The sequence below is a fragment of the Salvelinus sp. IW2-2015 genome, unplaced genomic scaffold, assembly GCF_002910315.2.
Source record: "Salvelinus sp. IW2-2015 unplaced genomic scaffold, ASM291031v2 Un_scaffold515, whole genome shotgun sequence".
Classification (NCBI taxonomy): Eukaryota; Metazoa; Chordata; class Actinopteri; order Salmoniformes; family Salmonidae; genus Salvelinus; species Salvelinus sp. IW2-2015.
This window is the reverse complement of record NW_019942566.1, coordinates 220,604-246,681: the sequence shown is the minus strand read 5'-3', so window position 1 is coordinate 246,681 and position 26,078 is coordinate 220,604. Positions and strand designations below refer to the sequence as shown.

General features: G+C 43.4%; 1 protein-coding gene across 1 annotated transcript in view; it reads left to right on the top strand.

The window, feature by feature from the left end:
• Window positions 1–12,003: 12,003 nt before the first annotated feature.
• The window catches only part of ppp1r9a (protein phosphatase 1, regulatory subunit 9A), a 106,746-nt gene continuing 92,671 nt past the window's right edge, over window positions 12,004–26,078 (top strand). Inside the window, exon 1 of the mRNA XM_070438156.1 lies at window positions 12,004–13,442. Within this exon, the coding sequence (XP_070294257.1) occupies window positions 12,030–13,442 (1,413 nt within the window). The 5' untranslated portion in view covers window positions 12,004–12,029. The remainder of the gene's footprint in view (window positions 13,443–26,078) is intronic.

Genomic DNA, 26,078 nt, shown 5'->3' with positions numbered 1-26,078 from the left:
AGAGAGAGAGAGAGAGAGAGAGAGAGAGAGAGAGAGAGAGAGAGAGAGAGAGAGACAGCTCCACTGTTCATGACTGCAGACAAATAACTTCAATTCCATTAGCAGGAAATGGAGCCTGGAAGAGATGAAGAGATGAACATACACTACATGACCAAAAGTATGTGGACACCTGCTTGTCAAACATCTCATTCCAAAATCATGGGCATTAATATGGAGGTAGTCCCCCACTTCGCTGCTATAATAGCCTTCACTCTTCTGAAGGCTTTCCACTAGATGTTGGAACATTGCTGCGGGGACTTGCTTCCATTCAGCCACAAGAGCATTAGTGAGGTCAGGCACTGATGTTAGGCGATTAGGCCTGGCTCRCTGTCAGCGTTCCAATTCATCCCAAAGGTGTTTGATGGAGTTCAGGTCAGAGCTCTGTGCAGGCCAGTCAAGTTCTTCCACACCGATCTTGACAAACCATTTCTGTATGGATCTCACTGTGTGCACGGGGGCATTGTCAAGCTGAAACAGGAAAGGGCCTTCYCCAAACTGTTGCCACAAAGTTGGAAGCAAAGAATCGTCTAGAATGTCATTGTACTGTATGCTGTAGCATTAAGATTTCCCTTCACTGGAACTAAGGGGCCTAGCCCGAACCATGAAAAACAGCCCCAGACCATTATTCCTCCTCCCCCAAACTTCACAGTTAGCACTATGCATTCGGGCAGGTAGCGTTCTCCTGGCATCCGCCAAACCCAGATCCGTCCGTCGGACTGCCAGATGGTGGAGCGTGATTCATCATTCCAGAGAACGCGTTTCCACTGCTCCAGAGTCCAATGGTGGTGAGACTTATGCCAAACCAGCCGACGCTTGACATTGTGCATGGTGATCTTAGTCTTGTGTGCGGCTGCTCTGCCATGGAAACCCATTTCATGACGCTCCTGACGAACAGTTATTGTGCTGAAGTTGCTTCCAGAGGCAGTTTGGAACTTGGTAGTGAGTGTTGCAACCGAGGAGAGACAATTTTTATGCGCTACGCGCTTCAGCACTTGACAGTCCCATTCTGTGAGCTTGTGTGGCCTACCACTTTGTGGCTGAGCCGTTGTTGCTCCTAGACGTTTCCACTTCACAATAACAGCACTTATAGTTGACCGGGGAAGCTCTAGCAGGTAAGAAATTTGACGAACTGACTTGTTGGAAAGGTGGAATCCTATGATGRTGCCATGTTGAAAGTCACAGAGCTCTTCAGTGCAGGCCATTCTGCTGCCAATGTTTGTCTATGGAGATTGCATGGCTGTGTGCTCGATTTTATATACCTGTCAGCAACGGGTATGGCTGAAGTAGCCCAATCCAGTCATTTGAAGGGGTGTCCACATACTTTTGTATATATAGTGTAGGTCCCTACTCCCTACTGGAAAACATGTTACCATCATCATCTTCATTCTTCATCATCGTTATRACATACTGGGAGATTTGGGCCGCTTTCCCGGACACAGATTAGGCCTAGTCCTAATTGGACTAAAAATCACTTTCAATGGAGAATGAACATACTTTTTAGACCAGGACTAGGCTTAATCTGAGTCTGGGAAAAAAATAAACACACCAAGAGTCCACATAAAGGGTTAAACCACACTGGTACAGAAGAGATTACAGACAGCACAGTCAGATTACGCTAGCCTACGTCCTATCCAGTACACACAGTTGTCTGAAGCACATTCAAAATCAGACTGTGAACAAATGTCTCAATGGACTTTGACTACTTTAACCAAACAGATCTAAGATCCCCATCTGAATCAAAACACTAAACATTAAAGTGTCCCAGATGTCCTTTGTTCCCGGGGACCTGGTCACAGAAAAAGGCGGTCAATGATCTAAGCGGTTGTATAGATGTGAAAYAATCACACGCTTGGGATCAGTGGACTGTGACGAAGCCATAGMAATAGAACCGGCCTGGCAACCGCTAACCTGCCCGGCAACCACTACTGCACATTGAGCTATGATCTAGGCTACTCCTGTAGCTAGCTGAATGTTCCAATATCAGCACACCATAAAACTAATGGTGCATCCCAAATGGCACCACATTCCTTACATAGTGCGCTRTCCCTATGGGCCCTGGTCAACAGTAGTTCATTATATAGGGACTAGGGTGACATTTTGGGAAGCAGCCCAGGTCTTTMAGTGACCCTCTCTTAAATCACACTCAAGTATATTATTCTATTAGGCGTCACACTACAAAACCAATGGTGGTCACAGGCACAGCCAAGGTCTAGCATCGACCCTTCCTTTCAGAGACGCTTGATGCGGTTTAATTAACACACATTGCCCACAGACGTGTCAGCCCATAGAATGAGACTTACTAGAATGGATATCCCCATTCAAGTTAACATTCCAAATTCAATTTCTATGTGTCAGCCCAGATGGCCTTCCCCAGGTCGCCGTCAGTCTATTTCTTAGAGGCTCCAAGAGGGCTGCATCCTAAATTGCACCCTATTCCCTACATAATGCAATACACTCTTAGAAAAAAAGGTGCTATCTAGAACCAAAAGGGTCTTAGCTGTCCCCATAGGAGAACCATTTTGGTTCCAGGTAGAACCCTTTTGGTCCATGTAGACCTGGAACCCAAAAGGATTCTCCTTTGGGAACAGCCAAAGAACCATTTTGGAACCCTTTTTTCTGAGTGTACTTTTGACCAGAGCCACAGTTGCCCTGGTAAAATGTAGTGCAGTAGCCTATATTGGGAATAGGGTGGCATTTGAAACGCATTTGAGGACTCCAGCCAAAGAAAGCAGATATCATTGGCTAAGCTAATGACAGGCCGTGCTAATAGCATCAGATCTGCTTACACCTGGATCTGTGGGCACAGCAAGGCCTTCTTGAGATGTTGAACCAAAAGCCTACTCTAATACATCACCCATTAATGGTTAATGCTAAACTCCCTAACCACGAGATAATCTCGCGGGAGCCATCACACGCACACACAGACAAACATACTAACACATACACACACACACCACTCACATGTATATAGGCTAGTGTACACACACACAAACACACACACACACCTTGCCATGTTCCCTTGCTGCAGATCAATAACAGAATGGATAACCCTTCTTTATGCCTTAGGGACCAACCGCCTTGGGCACACAGCAGCCTCAGCCAAAAATAGACTTTATTCATGTCATTGGCCACACATAGAAAAAAAGAGCTTGTCTCCTGAAAGGCTGGCTAGGCAGCAAGGGGATGTCCTCTGTCCTGTTATTCTTTCCAATCAGCAGTGTAAGTGGAGGAAGGTGGATCAGTCTGTAATTTCCGGTCAGGGGGAATGCATGTGCATTTAGTTCTCATTAGAACTACACAGACTTATGGGGACGATATTAGATGAAATCTAGCCTTTGGTCTCTCTCTAGACTGGAGTGATCCTACCTGGAAGTGAAACTGTGCTCTGTGTCTGCCTCTATAGACAGTGTCGCTAGCAGGGGAAACTGTGCTCTGTGTCTGCCTCTATAGACAGTGGTCGCTAGCAGGGGAAACTGTGCTCTGTGTCTGCCTCTACAGACAGTGGTCCTAGCAGGGGAACTGTATCTGTGTCTGCCTCTATAGACAGTGGTCGCTAGCAGGGGAAACTGTGCTCTGTGTCTGCCTCTATAGACAGTGTCGCTAGCAGGGGAAACTGTACTCTGTGTCTGCCTCTATAGACAGTGGTCGCTAGCAGGGGAAACTGTGCTCTGTGTCTGCCTCTATAGACAGTGGTCGCTAGCAGGGAAACCTACTCTGTGTCTGCCTCTATAGACAGTGGTCGCAGCAGGGGAAACTGTGCTCTGTGTCTGCCTCTATAGACATGGTCGCTAGCAGGGGAAACTGTGCTCTGTGTCTGCCTCTATAGACAGTGGTCGCTAGCAGGGGAAACTGTGCTCTGTGTCTGCCTCTATAGACAGTGGTCGCTAGCAGGGGAACGTACTCCTGTGTCTGCCTCTATAGACAGTGGTCGCTAGCAGGGGAAACTGTGCTCTGTGTCTGCCTCTATAGACAGTGGTCGCTAGCAGGGGAAACTGTGCTCTGTGTCTGCCTCTATAGACAGTGGTCGCTAGCAGGGGAAACTGTGCTCTGTGTCTGCCTCTATAGACAGTGGTCGCTAGCAGGGGAAACCGTGCTCTGTGTCTGCCTCTATAGCAGTGGTCGCTAGCAGGGAAAACTGTGCTCTGTGTCTGCTCTATAGACAGTGGTCGCTAGCAGGGGAAACTGTGCTCTGTGTCTGCCTCTATAGACAGTGGTCGCTAGCAGGGGAAACTGTGCTCTGTGTCTGCCTCTATAGACAGTGGTCGCTAGCAGGGGAAACCGTGCTCTTGTGCTGCCTCTATAGCAGTGGTCGCTAGCAGGGGAAACTGCTGCTCTGTGTCTGCCTCTATAGACAGTGGTCGCTAGCAGGGGAAACTGTTCTCTGTGTCTGCCTCTATAGACAGTGGTCGCTAGCAGGGGAAACTGTGCTCTGTGTCTGCCTCTATAGACAGTGGTCGCTAGCAGGGGAAATTTCTGCTGTGTGCTCTATAGACAGTGGTCGCTAGCAGGGGAAACTGTGCTCTGTGTCTGCCTCTATAGACAGTGGTCGCTAGCAGGGGAAACTGTGCTCTGTGTCTGCCTCTAAGACAGTGGTCGCTAGCAGGGGAAACTGTGCTCTGTGTCTGCCTCTATAGACAGTGGTCCGCTGCAGGGGAAACTGTGCTCTGTGTCTGCCTCTATTGACAGTGGTCGCTAGCAGGGGAAAACTGTGCTCTGTGGTCTGGCCTCTATAGACAGTGGTCGCTAGCAGGGGAAACTGTCTCTGTGGTCTGCCTCTATAGACAGTGGTCGCTAGCAGGGGAAACTGTGCTCTGTGTCTGCCTCTATAGACAGTGGTCGCTAGCAGGGGAAACTGTGCTCTGTGTCTGCCTCTATAGACAGTGGTTGCTAGCAGGGGAAACTGTGCTCTGTGTCTGCCTCTATAGACAGTGGTTGCTAGCAGGGGAGGACCACAGCAAACTCAGACGTCCCTACTGTCCCTAACCTGAACTTGGAGCACAACTATTCTGGACTAAGGTAACAATGAGCATCTTTTCTCGTTCCAGGGAATGGGGTCTTTTGGAGAAGGTAAGAAAGAAGAAGTAGGCTATTGTCTAGGATTTTCAAAATGTTATTATTTTCTTGGTCTCTCGATAGGCGGGCTCTATAGGTTGATGGTATCGTTGCATTAAAAACTCAGTGAGCATCAACATTTTAACTATCAACTGAAAGTCTCTTAACAATACAAAAGTTACAGTAGTTAGGTAACCAAGCAAAGGCTAATTTACAGTAAACTCGAATTTACAGTAAACTTGATTTTACAGCCTCTCTAAATAATACAGTTATGGCTAGTCAGGATTAGACTGTGACACAAGAAATCGAAAACAACCAAAGAGCACAGATTACWAACAAAACAGAAGAGGTTACACCACAGTCTGTTACATTCAAGACAAATGTGTCCTTTAATGGGAAACTACTTGAGCATATCTTCATATTATGATGAGCGGCTGGGCTCAGTGGGGAGTCACAAGATATGCACCACTGCACATGCCCACTCACCGTCTTGAGGGCAGTTCTCTGCTTCAAACCCAGATTATCCTGTAGTTGGTTATTTCTTCCAATCACATCATAATAATGTGTGACACGGGAGACAAGCACAATGAAAACTTAATAGGCCAACAAACACAAACAAAAGTAATATTTTAAACCTTTTCTCAAACTGATTAGAATATGTTTGCAAAACAATTACTATTCACATTAAATTCAAATATTAGAATTTTAATTCAAACACTGAATGCCTCCCTCTAATGTCTAGCACATCTAGACACGATGCACAATTCATCAATTCCCAACGTTGTAGCTGTGATTAAATAATATTCACGTGGTGAGGAAAGATGTTTCCACACGTGATTACTATAGTATTCAATATGGCTTTTGTAGCCTAGGCTACACATAGCAGACTAAACTCCACTCCAGGCTACATGTCATGCAAAAAAATCCTAACGATATGAGAAATGCAAGATGAAGAGTAACATCTTCTCATGAATTGCAGGACTGATGACCAACTGTAGCATAGACGTACTAGGTGTAATAATGTTGGTAGTTTATTATACATGTGTAACACCTGGGCTAAATAAGGTGATACATTGTGTCCGTGAAACAGAATGTTGGAGGAACATGCATAACCAACAACACATCCTTGGAGGAATAGCAACATTGTTGCAAAATAACGTTAATGGTAAAATAGTTATATTGTATCTACTAATAACTAACAATACCATATCCTAAATAGCTCGTTTGCTATCTAGATAAATACAAGTAGATTTAAACGACAAGGCACCTTTCTCCCTGAATAACTTGATAGCAAGCTAACGTTAGCTATTTGTTCCATGACAGTGGGAAGAAATGACCAACCCACCAACCACATAGCTGTACCACGCTAGCATGCTACTAGCTAACATTCATAACATGAAAAAGCATGCCTATTTCTCAATATTTCCATTTTAAATCTATACATACCCATATAAATCCATACGAGAACAACCGTTGTGTCCATTTTTCATTGGAGTCGGGTGAATTTTACATGGAAATATATGATTTTCTCGCTAGTGGTTTGACAGCCATAACAAGCATCCCTGAAATTCCAACCTCCGCCTCCTCCTCCCCGAGCGCTTTCATTGGTTGGAACATCTGGCGCAGAAACTGGAAAATAAGATGAGCAGTCAAATGAAAATCTATAGCAAATTACGCAAATCAGTGGGGCAACTCCTATCATAAAAACGGGTGTGATGCAATTTCATCTAAGTTAAAAAGCATCACAATTACAATTTACATAATCGAATCACTAAAACAACGATCTGTCCGTCTGTGTTTCTGTCTGTCTCTCTCTCTTTCTCTCACTCACTCCCTCCCCCCTCTCTCTCCCTCTCTCAATTCAATTTCAATTTAAGGGGCATGGGAAACATATGTTTACATTGCCAACCAAGTGAAATGGATAATAAACAAAAGTGAAATAAACAATAAAAAAAATAACATTAAACTCGCAAAAGTTCAAAAATAATAAAGACATTTCAAATGTCATATTATGTCTATATACAAATAGTTAAAGTACAAAAGGGAAAATAAATAAACATACATTTCGGTTGTATTTACAATGGTTTTTGTTCTTCACTGGTGGCCCTTTTCTTGTGGCAACAGATCACAAATCTTGCTGCTGTGATTTCACATTGTGGTATTTCAGCCAATAGATATGGGAGTTTATCAAAATTGGATTTGTTTTCGAATTCTTTGTGGGTCTGTGTAATCTGAGGGAAATATGTGTCTCTAATATGGTCACACATTTAGCAGTAGGTTAGGAAGTGAAGCTCAGTTTCCACCTAATTTTGTGTGCAGTGTGCAAAAAAATGAGGTGGAAACTGAACTGCACTTCCTAACTGCCTCTCTCGCTCTGTGCCTTGCTTCTAAAATTATGTAGATGTGATATTGACCCTGCGTGACCAACACAACCCCTCCATCCCTACCACCCCTCCTTGCAATGTGTAAGTCCAGCTGTAGAGAGGGCAGTGAGATGTCTGAGAACTCTATTAAAATCTGTTCTCCCCCTGTGGTGAACCAGAGCAGACAGATGGCCATGCTCAGCCCCTCAGCCCCCTTTCCTCTTTGGGCTATTCAGCTCAGACAAGGGTCCTGAAGAAGGAAGAAAGGGTCAGTCAGACTCTTAAAGGCCCAGTACAGTTCAAATTCATTTTTTCTGTGTTTTGAATCATATTGTGAAACAGCTGATGAAACTAACACTGTAAAAGTCTGAAAATATTTGATCAGTGTTATTTTCTGGTTGAAAATCCAATCTACACAGGACCGTCTAATTAGCAGGTTTGCACGGGCGGGGGTTTCGGCTATCCATGGTGACATCATCATGCAGTACATTAGTTAATAGACAAATAACAAACGTAGTTCCAAACCTTTCTGCCGATAACAGAACGTTTTCAGCGCCCCCCCCCAGACAGGGAGGAAATCTATTACAGTAAGGTACTTAATTGTTACCCAGAAATGATTTGATATTGATATAAAAACAGCTGCATTGGGCCTTTAAGTCTCCATCTTGCTCCCTTGGAGTTTATTATGCTGGGCACAGATACAGCAGGACACACTGGTAATGCTTTTTCCACCACAAGTCTTTAGAAAGGTTCTGTTCCGGCATATTTGGGTGTGATCAACGATACGGTAGTATATTAAATGTGTAGAGATTTTTAATAATAATCTTGATTGGGTGCATTCAATGCACTGTGAAGAATAGCATAGCATCTCCTGTTCTCTGCAGTGCCAGGATGTTTTTCTCTCTAAATTTCCGATTTCTTTTTTTAGGTTGCTTAGCAACATGTAGAGATTTGAGGTGCTAGTAATTGTGGGTGGAGATGGTGAGTGTATTTCATAATATAGCCTATATATTGTAGTCTATATGGGGATTCCCATTCATTGACCAGTTGAGGACTAAACACTGTATTCAGTGGGGGAAACCATGTTGGTCAATACAAGCCTTCTAGAATTCTGCTGTATTAGCACATGCCTTTACTCTGCCCTGGATCTCATTTTCTAAACAGACAAGCCTTTGATCCAGGTGATCATCATGCCAATGTGAAATCTATTTATCTCATAATGAACTGCATCAAACCTGATCCTCTCCCCTTTCTTCATTGCATCCCCAATATGATCATGTCAAGTGAATAGTGTACTAAATACAAAATATGACTATAATAGTACCACAGTGAGAACTTGTTGTGATAGTGAAGTGTCCATGATGTTGATATTATTAAAACGGCATCCCCACATTAAAAAAGGAATAATGAGGCCCTTTCAGATCCCAAAGATCCCTAGATTCTTAATCACATGGCCCAGTCAGCTGCATATGCTATAGGCTGGCTCCTTTGACTCAATACTTGTATTCTAATATGGCATTGTGTTCTTAGATTCATATGGTGTGTGGTGGTACATTTAACCCCTTAGGTACTGTAAATGGTAGGATAAGTAAGTTGAACCTAACACTAACCCTAGCCTTAACCACACTGCTAACCTTAAGCCTAACCCTAACCTTAAATGAAGACCAAAAAGCAAATTTTTGTTTTCATAATTTTTTGGGGATAAAGTCAACTTTGACTTTGTGGCTGTGGTAACTAGTGACAACCATAGTAAAGCCAGTGAAGTTATTTGTGGTGGTATTTCTGCCAGACTGCACTTTACTGGACCAAACCATTACTGCGATAAGGTTAAACACCTGCCACATGTGTATGCCATTTGCAAAACATCATATTTCCTAAATGTAAAATATGTTTTTGTTACTTGTTGATTAAGATATATAAGATGTTTTCACCTTAGAAAACATCCAGTTGCGCACCCTTCATTGAGATGGAATATTTAATAGCGTCGGCTCCCACATTGTGCACACGGCAGCATCACCCATTGCCTKCAATGGCGTTGTCTAGCGGTGTGTAGACCACGGCTTGTGTGTCAAAGTGTCAATAGGGCGACATAATACTGGACTATCGACGGGCTTGAATGGAAATGTCGTATTGGAGGGGATTTATAACGATAGCAGAGTATTTCATGTGAATTTTTACGGGACTATTTTATGTCGCGGTCATTCATCACATGAAGCAATTAACGTAAGTCACTCTTTTGTTTTGTGCTTTGTGAAACATCGAGAGTAGCTTGGTGGAAACAGTAAACTTCTGCTTTTTCTATACATGATAAACAACACTATGCAGTAGGCCTATCGTTTTCCTTTTAAATGGGCTACTGAAATTAAATAATGTATTATAATATATAGAGTTCATATGGAGCTGACAACCATGCCTGTGTGGGTGATGCGCGTCTATCTGTTCGACGTAGGATAAAGCTCGAGCTGATACAATGTTACACGTTCGAGTTTTATCTTCTGCATCTAGAAGTTTACCATTTATGTCCGACGTTGATAAAATGGCTGGGCGGATAGGCTACTGCTTTCCGAAAATGATTCTAGCACGTTTATCTTGTTTATCATAGCAGCAACGGGTGCATTTGCAGAACGTTGCAATTTTGCATTTTTGTTGACCAGCTGACGATGAAAACATTTTGTAAAATTTATCCGTTATCTTTTCACTTTGTAACATTAAAAATGTATCTTTGTTCTCGTGTGTCTTAGTGTTTTCCACCTGATACCCTACGTAGCCCATGTGGGATTTTTTAAAATTAGCAAATGTGAATTTCACAAACAGGGTGGTATGATGAAATGACATTAATATAATAGTAATAACACATACAAACACATTTGAAATAAGGGCATTTTATATTGAAATGAAAATTGCGTTGTTCATACTAAATTATATAAACATTATGTAAACAAATGGAATCCACAGTGTATTTGGATCGTATTTATCAATGGATTATATCACAGTTATGTGTGTGGTGTGTAAACAACTCCCCCTTGCACCCTTTCCCAAAAACCGTCTAGCCTGCATTTTTCTGCCTGTCTGTCTTTATGAGCTGAACTGTCCTTCMGTCCTTGTATTAATCGAGATGATCATGCAGAATGCCTCGGGCCGGGGCGGTGGTGAGACAGTAAACTACATGGTCAGACCTCAGGTTTAGGATAGGCTTCTATCCTACACTGAAAATATTAACATTAGGTACATAATGGAGAGAAGGCATGTCTCTATCACACAAACATTGAATTTATGTTGCAAGGTGCTATAGTTGACATTTATTCATGTATTCAACAATGTTCAAGATGTTTCATGTTTAGTTGAGTCTCTATCTTCAGATGGCTCACACATGATTTCAATCACCCATATTGATCAGTGCTTGTTTTAGCTTACACGTGAGGAAGTGAGTATTGATTAGATAAATGGGTCAACTCACTGCTTTCTAAACAGAGGCATCATTACCATCAGGATGTGTTTTAGTATTGATGGGGATAAATCCATACAGTTGAATATCGGGATATTCTTTTTGCAATATTTTTTGGGTCACTTGTTGGCTGTACCAAAACTCCAGTATTTTTCCTTTATAGATTGTTCTCCATCTTCTTTTTAAATAGGGAGCCAATTTGTTTTCAGCACTTTTATTTCCATGACTGATCAAAAAATAGTTTTCTCATGGCTCTCGTCCCTCTGCAGCAGACATATGGTGATCAATATGTTTGGACTACGGAATCGCAATAAAATCACAGTATTTGTCACGATCGTCATAATGAGTAGACCAAGGCGCAGCGTGCGTAGAGTTCCACATCTTTTAATTAATAGAAACTCACCAGACAAAACAAACAAGCACAAACGAAACGTGAAGCTACTGGTGTGCACACAGGCATCTATCTGTAGACAAGATCCCACAAAGCACAATGAGGAAATGGGTACCTAAATATGACCCCCAATCAGAGACAACGAAAAACAGCTGCCTCTGATTGGGAACCATATCAGGCCACCATAGAAATACAATTCACCTAGATGACCCACCCTAGACACTATCACGCCCCAACCAACATAGAGATTAAACAGCTCTCTATGGTCAGGGCGTGACAGTATTGAATCGCAATACATATAGAATTGTGAGAATCTCAATACATATCGTATTGGCACCTAAGTATCACGATAATAACGTATCGTAAGGTCCCTTGGCAATTCCCAGCCCTAGCTTTTAGAGGGCAAATATATTTTATATTCAGTGCATTTCTTGTGCTAAGAGCTTTTAACACATAGAGCATCGTCTATGATTACGTTGCACTTTAAGTTAAGATTAATTCATGCTAGGAATGGTGTTTATGAAAAGCATAATTATGACAGTTTGGTTGGTATCTCTTGTATCTAACAGGCATCGCCTTTTCTCTCCCAGGTGTCCATGGCCCCTAATGAAGTGTGAAATCAAATCACAGTGATAATCACACAGGCAGGAAACTCGCTGGATACTACAGTAGTATAGGTGAGATGAAGGCCCAGCGATGCTGCTGAGATCCCCTCTGCCTCCTCACCTCTGACGCCATCATGCTGAAGACGGAGGCCTCGGGGGAGAGGACCACTCTCCGGAGCGCCTCCCCCCACCGCAACGCCTACAGGACAGAGTTCCAGGCCCTAAAGAAGGCCTTCGACCAGCCACCCCGGCAGGACAGCAAGGAGCCGCAGCTCAAGGACACMGAGCGGGTCACCCAGCGCCGGGGACGACAGTATGGTGCCCATGTTAGCCGCATCAAGGACATGTTCATGCAGATGCAGGGCACAGAGAGCTCCGGTACTTCCACCAGGCGGGAAGACCCGTCGCCTCAGAAGATGACCAAGCCCACCAACTTCATCAACAAGGTGGACGGCTCAGTCATCAAGCTCACGCAGCACCCTATAGCGGACCGGACCAGCGCAGGGTCAAAGGTCGTAGAGACCAGGAAGCTGTTTGAGCAGCAGTCACGTGACGCGTCCCAGTCGCCTGTCTACTCCTATGGCCGGGAGAAGAGGGGTTCCCATGAGCACCTGGACGACTGGCGAGGGTCGCGCTCCAACAGGGGCAGCACAGACTCCCTGGACTCACTGTGTTCCAGGACGGAAGCCCAGTCGCCCACCGTGAGCCAGCTGAGCGCTGTGTTTGAGAGCGTCGACCACCAGGGAGGGGGAGGAGGGGGCCCATTCCGGCGAGGCCGGGCACTCTACTCCCCTGATAACTTCCACCGGCACGGCGACCTCAGTGAAGATGACTCGCGCCAATCCCCGGTGCGTGGTGGAGGGTACAGGAACTGCGTGGGGGGCAAACTTCCTGTGTCTTCATCCTCAGAAGACCTCCTCAGCCCTAGCCCGCTGTCGGAGACAGTGGAGCTAAAACCCTTTCTGCATGAGGAGGAGCCCCAGGAGAGAGAGGAGACAGCAGGGGAGTTAGGACAGAGGGACAKGGAGAGACATCCTGTAGGGACCACCACCAACAGAGGGGAAGTGAACGGATCGTATGAGGAGAAGCAGGCGGAGGAAACCGACACCTCCAGAGAGACGTTGGGAGTCTGCACGGACTCAAGGCCCACAAATGATGCCACCGTCGGGGACAAGACTTCCGAGGACACCTATGATACCCCAGCTACCCCAGCACAGGATGAAGCCCAAGATGAGGCAGAAGCCCGTGGGGAGGAGGTGGAGGTGGAGAAGGCCTCCTCCAGGCCCAGGGTCTCTCCAGAGGACCAGGTAGAAGAGCCCAATGAGGAATACAGTGGGAACGAGAGGGTGATTTTTAACGCGGACGGAGACGCTTGCTACCAAGGCTGGGGGGAGAGCTGTACTGACCCTGAGGATGACCTTTACGGTGATGATGACGTCATCTATGACCCTGGGAATGATCTTACTGAGATCCCTGGTTTACCAGAGGAAGAGAAGGAGGATATCCCTCAGAAGAGGAAACTACGCTTCAGCACCAAACCCATGATGGTAAGTCTGTTTTTTCATGTTGTGGCCTTTGACCTCATCAATGTTGGGTAATATTTCCGGGTGTAAGGTGCTGGGTCAGTTTCATATTTCCCCCACTAATGCTTAAGGTTAGGATTGATGGAGGAAAATGTGATCCTAGATCTGTTAACATTTAATGTTTTTCGGGATCATATAATTATGATGAGATAATCTGAGTTTAGCCGACTCCCTTCATGTCCCAAAATACCATTTATAATACCATTAGTCAGGTGATACCATTAGTCAAGTAATACCATTAGTTCACGGTGATACCCATTAGTCAAGTAATACCATTAGTTCAGTTGATTACCATTCAGTCGAGTATACCATTAGTCAGTTAGATCCATTTAGCAAGTAATTACCATTTCGAGTGATACATTTTAGTCAGGTGATACCATTAGTCAAGTAATACATTAGTCAGGTGATACCCATTAGTCAGGTATACCCATTAGTCAGGTGATACCATTAGTCAGGTGAGACCATTAGTCAAGTAATACCATTTAGTCAAGGTGATACCATTAGTCAAGTATATACCATTAGTCAAGTAATACCATTAGTCAGGTGTACCATTAGTCAGGTGATACATTAGTCAAGTATACCATTAGTCAAGTAATACCATTAGTCAGGTGATACCATTAGTCAAGTAATTACCATTAGTCAGGTGATACCATTAGTCAGGTGATACCATTAGTCAAGTAATACCATTAGTCAAGATATACATTAGTCAGTGTAATACCATTAGTCAAGTAATACCATTATCAGGTGAGGACCATTAGTCAAGTGATACCATTAGTCAAGTAATTACCATTAGTCAGGGTGATACCATTAGTCAGGTAATACCATTAGTCAGGTCGATACCATTAGTCAGGTGATACCATTAGTCAGTTAATTACCATTAGTCATTAGGTGATATACCATTAGTCAGGTGAGACCATTAGTCAAGTGATACCATTAGTCAGTGATACCATTAGTCAGTTGTAATACCATTAGTCAGGTGATACCATTAGTCAGTAAATACCATTAGTCACGGTGATACCATTAGTCAGGTATACCATTAGTCAGGTATACCATTAGTCAGGTGATACCATTAGTCAGGTAACCATTAGTCAAGTAATACCATTAGTCAGGTAATACCATTAGTCAGGTAATACCATTAGTCAAGTAATACCATAGTCAGGGATACCATTAGTCAAGTGATAACCATTAGTCTAATGATACCATTAGTCAGAGTAATACCCCATTAGTCAGGTGATACATTAGTCTTAGTGATACCATTAGTCAGGTAATACCATTAGTCAGGTAAACCATTAGTCAGGTATGAATACCATTAGTTCAGGTTGATACCATTAGTCAGGTGATACATTAGTCAGTAATACCATAGTTCAAAGTAATACCATTTAGTCATATACCATTAGTCAAGTAATACCATTTAGTCAGGTGAGACCATAGTTCAAGTGATACCATTAGTCAAGTTAATACCATTTAGTCAGTATATACCATTAGTCAGTGTAATACCATTAGTCAGGTGATACCATTAGTCAGTAATACATTAGTCAGGATACCATTAGTCAGGTGAGACATAGTATAGTGTACCATTAGTCAGGATACCATTATAGTCGATACCTTAGTCAGGTGATACCATTAGTCAGTGTAATACCATTAGTCAGGTGATACCATTAGTCAGGTAATACCATTTAGTCAGGTGATACCATTAGTCAGGTGTACCATTAGTCAGGTAATGCCATTAGTCAAGTATACCATTAGTCACGGTAATACCATTTAGTACAGGTTAATACCATTAGTCAAGTAATACCATTAGTCAGGTGATACATTAGTCAGTGATACCATTAGTCTAGTGATACCATTAGTCAAGTAATACCATTAGTCAGGTGATACCATTAGTCAGTGATACCATTAGTCAAGTAATACATTAGTTCAGTAATACCATTAGTCAGTGAAACCATTAGTCTTAGGTGATACCATTAGTCAATAATACCATTAGTGTCAGGTGATACATTAGTCAGGTGATACCATTAGTGAGGTAGATACCATTAGTCGTAATACCATTAGTCAGGTGATACCATTAGTCAGTGATACCATTGTCAAGTAATACATTAGTCAGGGTAATACCATTAGTCAATGATTACCATTAGTCAGTAATACATTAGTCAGGTAATACCATTAGTCAGGTGATACCATTAGTCAAGAATACCATTAGTCAGGTATACCATTAGGTCAGGTAATACCATTTAGTCAGGTAGTGGATACCATTAGTCAGGGATTACCATTAGTCAGGTGATACCAATTAGTCAGTGATACCATTAGTCAAGTGATACCATTAGTCAAGTAATACCATTATTTCAGTAACCATTAGTTTCAGGTGATACCATTAGTCAGGTGATACCATTAGTCAATGAGTACCATTGTCAATTAATACCATTAGTCAGGTGATGAACCATTAGTCAGTTGATACATTTAGTCAGGTGATACCATTAGTCAGGTAATACCATTAGTCACGTGATACCATTAGTCAGGTGATACCATTTAGTCAGGTGATACCATTAGTCAGGTAATACCATTAGTCAGTGATACCATTAGTCTAGTGATACCATTAGTCAGGTGAGACCCATTTCAGGTGATACATTAGTCAGTATACCATTTAGTCAGGTGAGAACCATTAGTAGGTTAATACCATTAGTCTAGTGATACCATAGTCAGGTGATACATAGTCAGGTGATCCATTAGTCAGTGATACCATTAGTTAGTCAGGTGATACCATTTAGTCAGTAATACCATAGTCAGGTGATACCATTAGTCTAGTAGATACCATTAGTCAGGGTTGAGAACCATTATCAGTAATACCATTAGTCTAGTGATACCATTAGTCAGTGTAATACTAATTAGTCAGGTAATGCCATTAGTCAGGTAATTACTATTAGTCAGGTAATTGCATTAGTCAGGTGATACCATTAGTCAGGTAATACCATTAGTCAGGTGATACCATTAGTCAGTGATACATTAGTCAGGTGATACCATTAGTCAGGTAATACCATTAGTTCAAGTGAACATAGTCAGTAACCATTAGTCAGGTGATACCATTAGTCAGGTAATACCATTAGTCAGGTGATACCATTAGTCAGGTAATACCATTAGTCAGGTGAACCATTAGTCATAGGTGATACCATTAGTCAGGTAATTACCATTCAGTCAGGTGATACCATTAGTCAGTTAGATTTACCATTAGTCAGGTAATACCATTTAGTCAGGTGTACCATTAGTCAGTGATACCATTAGTAAGGTGATACCAGTTAGTCAGGTAATACCATTAGTCAGGTGATACCATTAGTCAGGTGATACCATTAGTCAGGTAATACCATTAGTCAGGTGATACCATTAGTCAGGTAATACCATTAGTAAGGTGATACCATTAGTCAGGTAACTTGTATTTGGAGATTTGAAAATAGAACGCTCCTCAACCTACAGCACCAATGGTAGCTATGCCTCTCTGATGAAGAGGATGATGATGAGCAGTAGAGCGTAGCAGCCATAAACTTATTTAACTATCTAGACAAAGCCTCGGGGTCTGGTAGCAATGTGGTATTCAGGGTCACACTGCTGCCTTCTGGGTAATGTGTGCATGAAAAGCTAACCATATATTCGTCATCATTCTGGCTCAGCGGCCAGTCGGTCTTCACACCGGCAGAGACCTTGATGTGTTTTAACCTCCATTCCATGAGTCAGTCAGTCAGTTCATCAATGTTCTTGGTATTATTCACTAGCCACAAAACGGAAGCAAAGTGGCTGAAGTGGGCAGGGGCTACCTGAACTTGTTTTGGTTTTAGGTTGTAAATGTTTTGCTACGGTGTGCACTAATGAATACGACCCAGGTCTCCAAGTGGGAAATGGTGTGGATTGATTGGGTAACATTGTGAGCTGTGCATTAGACGTGTGTATCCTGCGGAGTCATGTTAAGTACATTTCTGAGAATATGAAACAGGACAAGGAATTACGTTGATGTAGATTTTTTGAATATGTTTGCATCACATTTATCCATAGCAGGTCAGATGAATTCAGCAAATTTATTCTAAATATATAAAACTCTTTATGTTATTACAGTTCTTTTTTCAAAGGATTACATCCAGTTTATAATGGGTGCGTCTCGATTCAAATTCCTCCAGTTGGTTTATTTCCTTGTTCTTGAAGATCTGTTGACTCTCTGGAAAACAATGACTTCCCTGTCTATGTTATTGCTACTGTTATGAACAATACCACTGATCAAGAACTGTGTGTGTGTGAAGGGTGTGTGTGTGTGTGTGTGTGTGTGTGTGTGTGTGTGTGTGTGTGTGTGAAGGGAGTGTGTATCAAGATCAGAGGCTAGCTAAGACAAACATTCCACAGGTTGGGGATCGATCCTATTAACATGCTGTAACGAAGTAGAACAATTACCCCAGTTATATGTGATTTTGGATCGCTAATCTTCCTCACACACTTACACACACACACAGGAGCAGCCGGAACACACACTCATGGAGGCACAAGTAGAACAATTACCCCAGTTATATGTGATTTTGGACCGCTAATCTTCCTCTTCCTCATCTTCCTTGGTGCACACACCAGCACACACACATATATACACACGTGTGTGCTGTGGCCTTTCCCTTATAGGATCAGCAAGGTTTACTTTTCCGTACAGTATGAAGTATATCATCTTCTTTGAATTCCATTATCAGATCACATCCCCACGCTACGCAAAAATKTTATTCTCAGATAAGACAGCTAATTGTAAACGTGATACTGTATATAGGTCTGCCAGCCGTGCTGCCCAATGTATTATAATGATGMAAATAAWCCATAACCAGCCATCACAATATGTAACAGTGACTGCTTTTAAAACATGAATATTGGGTTAAGAGTTCAACCACTTCGTCCCACTGCTCCTATTATATACAATATAAGAACTCAATACATTTCCAAAGAGCTATAAAGAGGTTATTGTTCCAAGACAGTGTGTGTTTGTGCGTGTGTGTGATACAATAATAGAAAATACAAAAACTACACATTGTGGACCATTCAAATTGAGTTTTGAGACTCTAAAATCAATCATGGTCAAACGTGTGTGTGTGTGTGTGCGCATGTGTGTGTGTGGTGTGTGTGTGTGTGTGTGTGGTGTGTGTGTGTGTGTTGTGTGTTGTGTGGTGTGTGTGTGTGTGTGTGTTGTGTGTGTGTTGTGTGTGTGTGTGTGTGTGTGTGTGTTGAGTTGAAATGTTAAGCAGCTCCAGACATCTGTTCTCCCAGAGAAGGATTACCTCTTGCTCTTTAATCATATATATATTAAACCGAGGCAGTGTTTCTTTCTCCTTCTCTCTCCCCTCTCTCTCTCCCCTCTCTCTCCCCTCTCCTTCTCTATCTCTCTTCCTCTCCCTCTCTCATCTCTTTCTCTCTCTCTCCCCTCTTCCTCTCTCTCCCCTTCCTTTCTCTCTCTCCTCTCCCTCTCTCTCTTCCCTCTCCCTCTCTCTCCCTCCCTTCTCTATCTCTCTTCCCTCTCTCTCTCTCATCTCCTTTCTTTCTCTCCCCTCTCTTCTCTCTCTCCTCCCTCTCCTTCTCTCTCTCTCCCCTCTCTCTCCATCTCCTCTCTTCTCTCCCCTCTCCTTCTCTCTCTCTCCCCTCTCTTCTCTTCTCTCTCCATCTCCTTCTCTCTCTCTCCCCTTCTCTCTCTCTCTCCCTCTTCTCTCCATCTCCTTCTCTCCTCTCCCCTCTCCTTCTCTCGCTCCTCTCGGCACACAGCGAACAAACAGTGTTCTGTCTTTTGTTCCGGCTCATGAAAGACCGAGATATTTCTCCCTGAGCTTGCCCTTCACTGGGGCTGACCACGCAGACCCGCTTGACCCAGGCAGGCAAACTTACAATGAAGAACATGAAAAGAATAGATGTAGTCAGTTAATCTTACTTAAAAATATCTCCTTCTTGTAATATGTCTTGGTGCCTCAGAGCGGATAAAATTATCTTGACATCCTGTTTCTAAACCTTAAAGGGACAATCTGCAGTTGCTACATTCATTTTTGGAGTTAAATTAATTATATTTACCTATTGATTCTGAAGAATTAAATTATGAATAACTAATGAGCTTAAATTACTACTTGATTGTTAGGATATTTATTAGTATCCTCATTAGCTGTTGCGAAAGCAACAGCGATTCTTCCTGGGTCCACACAAAACATATCATACCCATCAGACCCAAAATGTGTACTCCAATGTTTGTAAACAAAGTACATGTAAAACGCACTATTACGACTAAAAACATGTTAAAACTATAATCTTTGATATAATGGATGTCAGTCCTTTCATTCACTTTCAGTCCTTTTCATGTCTATTCATTGAGAGTGGTTACATTTCTCGTGATCCAGTCCTCAGCTTTTTTGTGTTTCAACCTCTGATTCCTGCTTTAATAGATCTGAAAATCTATTTGGAGCTGCTGGCGGCTTGGGATCTGGTACATAAGCTTGTGGCGGCTGCGATATAAAACACACTTGGTTTAAATCAATCAAATCAAATCAAGTTTATTTTATATAGCCCTTCGTACATCAGCTAATATCTCGAAGTGCTGTACAGAAACCCGCCTAAAACCCCAAACAGCAAGCAATGCAGGTGTAGAAGCACGGTGGCTAGGAAAAACCCCTAGAAAGGCCAAAACCTAGGAAGAAACCTAGAGAGAACCAGGCTATGAGGGGTGGCCAGTCCTCTTCTGCTGTGCCGGGTGGAGATTATAACAGAACTATGCCAAGATGTTCAAAATATTCATAAGTGACAAGCATGGTCAAATAATAATCATGAATAATTTTCAGTTGTTTTCATAGCCGATCATTAAGAGTTGAAAATAGCAGGTCTGGGACAGGTAGCGGTTCCATAACCGCAGGCAGAACAGTTGAACTGGAATAGCAGCAAGGCCAGGTGGACTGGGGACAGCAAGGAGTCATCATGCCTGGTAGTCCTGACTATGGTCCTAGGGCTCAGGTCCTCCGAGAGAGAGAAAGAAAGAGAGAATTAGAGAGAGCCAAGATTTCAAAATGTTCATAAATGACAAGCATGGTCAAATAATAATCAGGAATAAATATCAGTTGGCTTTTCATAGCCGATCATTAAGAGTTGAAAACAGCAGGTCTGGACAGGTAGGGTTCCATAACCGCAGCAGAACAGCTGAAACTGGAATAGCAGCAAGGCCAGGCGACTGGGGACAGCAAGGAGTCATCATGCCCGGTTTGCCGTGACGTATGTCCTAGGGCTCAGGTCCTCCGAGAGAGAGAAAGAAAGAGAGAAGGAGAGAATTAGAGAGAGCCAAGATTTTCAAAATGTTCATAAATGACAAGCATGTCAAATAATAATCAGGAATAAATATCAGTTGGCTTTTCATAGCCGATCATTAAGAGTTGAAAACAGCAGGTCGGGACAGGTAGGGGTTCCATAACCGCAGCAGAACAAGCTGAAACTGGAAAGCAGCAAGCCAGGCGGACTGGGGACAGCAAGGAGTCATCAGCCCGGTTTGCCGTGACGTATGGTCCTAGGGCTCAGGTTCTCCGAGAGAGAGAAAGAAAGAGAGAACGAGAGAATAGAGAGAGCATACTTAAATTCACACAGGACACTGGATAAGATAGGAGAATACTCCAGGTATAACCAACTGACCCTAGCCCCGACACATAAACTACTGCAGCATAAATACTGGGAGGCTGAGACAGGAGGGTCAGGAGACACTGTGGCCCCATCAGAAGAAACCCCCGGACAGGGCCAAACAGGAAGGATATAACCCCACCCACTTTGCCAAAGCACAGCCCCCACACCACTAGAGGGATATCTTCAACCACCAACTTACAATCCTGAGACAAGGCYGAGTWTAGCCCACAAAGATCTCCACCACAGCACAAACCAAGGGGGGGCGCCAACCCAGTTTATTCCTTTCTGCATTGATGCACACAGATGCAGAAATATCTATTTATGCCGATATACGTCTCTATACAAACAGAATGCTTGTTTAACTAACTGATTTTTATCGTATATATCTAGGCACCAGATGATCTCCATACACCCATTTATCTGTCAGTGTGTGGAGGGACATTGCTCGACTCGTCTGAGGCAGAGCCAGCCTCTTTTCCTGGAGGGTCTGGGTCTGACACATAGGACATCAGTCTTACTGGTAATTAGAGCCACTCAGCTTATCCTTGGCATCATGGCCTCCTCAGCCAGTCATTGGTTGCATCCAAAAAGGCAGCCTTTTGCCTACTTAGTGCACTACTTATGACCAGGGCCCATTGGGCTATAAAGAGAATAGGGTGCCATTTAGGGCGCATACATGGCCAGGCTACGTCACATCTCAAGACTCTGCTGTGCTGGTGTGTTACTGTGCAGCTCCCTCTGTAGCTACCAGGTTCTACAGTCACAGTTCATATCATATAGGATTAGAATGGTCAATCCAGAACATGAGAAATGGGATGCTTTAGGATTCTTTGATCTATATAGCTCACCCTTAATCCACATTTAATCATTCTGGGGAATAGCAGAATACATACACAGAGAACTACAGTACTGTGTGCCTTTGCACCAAGGACTTTTCAACATTACCCTTAGTAACTAACTGCCTGTTCTAATTGAATGGTCATTTGCTCTTGTTCAGGATACTGGTAATCCAAACAGGGGCCTCTACCACCTCTTTCTGAGATTCTCTCCCTGTCACTGTCCCCTCTCCTCTTTATTGCCTTTAGTAAATACTGGCTCTTGTGACAGCTTCCTTGCCTGAGACCTAGAAACTTATGTTAGCTCTCCAAGCTATCACAGAGGCTTTAGCTCAGTGGGCTACCATAGTCATGTGGTCTGAAGGAGACTCTGGTTCAAACCCAGTGGGTCACACCTACTGTTGTGCGGCACACATAGTCCCTCGCTTTCTCTGATTCCTTCCCTCTCTTCCTCCACTTGAATGGCGTTTATAGCAGCTGTAATGAAACGTTTGTGTCTAATATGGAAAAGTTGTTTTTKCCTCAGCTGTGACATCTTGATTTCCTAATGGAATGAAGCACATGTGAAGGACTGACTGCTAGGCAAAGGCACTAGTGAATGAACATTGAAGTGATTGTGTAATTGTATCCTCTCTGTGCTGCACTTACATCAAATAGGCTAGCGTTTAGTCCGTTAGGGTTTTTGCTCACCGTTTAGCCTACTGTACTCAATCAGTTACATGCTGAGTAGTGAAGAATATAGCTCTGAAGAACCAAAGGCATATTAAATCAATGTGGAGAGGAGTAGGTCTATTCTGAGAGGGGCTGAATTGATTGAATTTACAGTCAGCGTTACGGAGACAGTTTTATGTTGTACCTTTGTTTTCATTTGACTCTGATAAAGGGTTGGGATTGTCTAGTTCAGGGTGTTAGTGTGCGTTCCTCTACAAATGAATCCAATCTCTCTCTACATGATTTGACAGTCCATGAAATAACATCATCATCTGATAATGTCACCTTTGGTAACATAAAAAATAAATAAATGGAACCCCTTTTTATGGTATGCAGTTACAGTCTTGTTCCATCGCGGCAACTCCCGTACAGGTCGAGAGCTGGCTGTGCGTCCTCTGTAACACAACCCAGCCAAGCCGCACTGCTTCTTGACACAATGCCCGGAAGGTAGCCGCACCAATGTGTCAGAGGAAACACCATACACCTGGCAACCGTGTCAGCATGCATTGCGCCTGGCCTGCCACAGGAGTCGCTAGAGCGTGATGGCACAGGAACATCCCTGCCAGCCAAACCCTCCCCTAACCTGGACAATGCTGGGCCTCCCGGGCACAGACAGCTGCGACAGAGCCTGGACTCGAACCAGGATCTCTAGTGGCACAGAGATCCACACTGCGATGCAGTGCCTTAGACCACTGTGCCACTCAGGAGGGCCCCTCGCTGTAGCCTTCCAACAGGATTAGGTCCTCTAGCCTGGCTACAGATCTGTTTGTACTTGAGCCAACAATGCAGACTATATAAGGTAGTCAGAGGATTAATTGTCTAAAGCACATCTGGACAAGGCTATAGCATAGGGGCTAAAGAGCCTCCGGAAGAGGCTGATATTTGGTTCGTATACAGTTGAGAGGTTGTTTTCCCTTCTAAATATTAATATTAATCTTAATTGAATGAGACGAATATGTTATCTTGTTGGTCTGTAATGAGACTGAATTGTTATCTTGTTGGTCTGTAATGAGACTGTGACTATGTAATGACGACGAATATGTATCTGTGTTGGTCTGTAATGAGACTGAATATGTAATCTGTGTTGGTCTGTGCAACTCTCGCTCTCTTGAAGACGAGAGGACGTAGCCAGCGGTCAAGGATGAGTTGATGAGCGAGGTGAGGTAAGGGAGAAGGTCTCCGGAAATGGTCTGGAGAAGAGAGAGGGGATAGGGTCAAGCGGGCAGTGTTTGGGCGGCCCGCCGTCACAAGACGCGAGATTTCATCTGGGAGAGAGGGGAGAAAGAGTCAAAGCACAGGGTAGGGCAGTGTGAGCAGAACCAGCGGTGTCGTTTGACTTAGCAAACGAGGATCGGATGTCGTCGACCTTCTTTTCAAAATGGTTGACGAAGTCATCCGCAGAGAGGGAGGAGGGGGGAGGGGGGGAGGAGTTCAGGAGGGAGGAGAAGGTGGCAAAGAGCTTCCTAGGGTTAGAGGCAGATGCTTGGAATTTAGAGTGGTAGAAAGTGCTTTAGCAGCAGAGACAGAAGAGGAGAATGTAGAGAGGAGGGAGTGAAAGGATGCAGGTCCGCAGGGAGGCGAGTTTTCCTCCATTTCCGCTCGGCTGCCCGAGCCCGGTTCTGTGAGCTCGCAATGAGTCGTCGAGCCACGGAGCAGGAGGGAGACCGAGAGGCCTGGAGGATAGGGACATAGAGAGTCAAAGGATGCAGAAAGGGAGAGAGGAGGGTTGAGGAGAGAATCAGGAGATAGGTTGGAGAAGGTTTGAGCAGAGGGAAGAGATGAAGGATGGAAGGAGAGAGGTAGCGGGGAGGAGAGACAAGTTGGACGGCGCGATACCATCCGAGTGGGGCAGTGTGGGAAGTGTTGGATGAGAGCGAGAGGAGAAGGATACAAGTAGTGGTCGGAGACTTGGAGGGGAGTTCAATGAGATTAGTGGAAGAACAGCATCTAGTAAAGATGAGGTCAAGCGTATTGCCTGCCTTGTGAGTAGGGGGGGAGGTGAGAAGGTGAGGTCAAAAGAGGAAGGATGAAAGAAGGAGCAGAGAGAATGAGCAAAGGTAGACGTGGGGAGGTAAAGTCACCCAGAACTGTGAGAGGTGAGCCATCCTCAGGAAAGGAACTTATCAAGGCGTCAAGCTCATTGATGAACTCTCCAGAGAACCTGGAGGGCGATAAATGATAAGGATGTTAAGCTTGAAAGGGCTGGTAACTGTGACAGCATGGAATTCAAAGGAGGCGATAGACAGATGGGCAGGGGAGAAAGAGAGAAATGTCCACTTGGGAGAGATGAGGATCCCAGTGCCACCACCCCGCTGACCAGAAGCTCTCGAATAGTAATCTGTATTGTCTGTAATGAGACTGAATATGTATCTGTGTTGGTCTGTAATGAGACTGAATATGTAATCTGTGTTGGTCTGTAATGAGACTGAATATGTAATCTGTGTTGTCTGTAATGAGACTGAATATGTAATCTGTGTTGGTCTGTAATGAGACTGAATATGTAATCTGTGTGTCTGTAAGAGACTGAATATTTATCTTTGGCTGTAAGATACGAATATGTTATCTGTGTTGTCTGTAATGAGATGAATATGTAATCTGTGTTGGTCTGTAATGAGACTGAATATGTTATCTGTTTGGCTGTAATGAGACTGAATATGTTATCTGTGTTGGTCTGTAATGATACTTGAATATGTAATCTGTGTGAGTCTGTAATGAGACTGAATATGTTATCTGTGTTGGCTGTAATGAGACTGAATATGTTATCTGTGTTGGTCTGTAATGAGACTGAATATGTATCTGTGTTGTCTGTAATGAGACTGAATATGTATCTGTGTTGGTCTGTAATGAGACTGAATATGTAATCTGTGTTGGTCTGTAATGGACTATATGTAATCTGTGTGGCTGTAAAGACTGAATATGTAATCTGTGTTGGTCTGTAATGAGACTAATATGTTATCTGTTTGTCTGAATGAGACTGATATGTTATCTGTGTTGTCTGTAATGAGACTGAATATGTTAATCTGTGTTGTCTGTAATGAGACTGAATATGTAATCTGTGTTGGTCTGTAATGATACTGAATATGTAATCTGTGTTGGCTGTAAAAGTACTGAATATGTCATCTGTGTGGCTGTAATGAGACTGAAAGTAATCTGTGTTGGCTTAAGATACTGATATTATCTTTGGTCTGTATGACACCATGTATCTGTGTTGTGCTGTAATGAGACCGACCATGTAATCTGTGTTGTGCTGTAATGAGACCGACATGTTAATCTGTGTTGTGCTGTAATGAGACCGACATGAATCCTGTGGCTGTACATGAACCACAGTAATCTTGTTGTGCTGTAATGAGACTGAATATGTAACTGTGTTGGTCTGTAATGAGACTGAATATGTTATTCTGTGTTG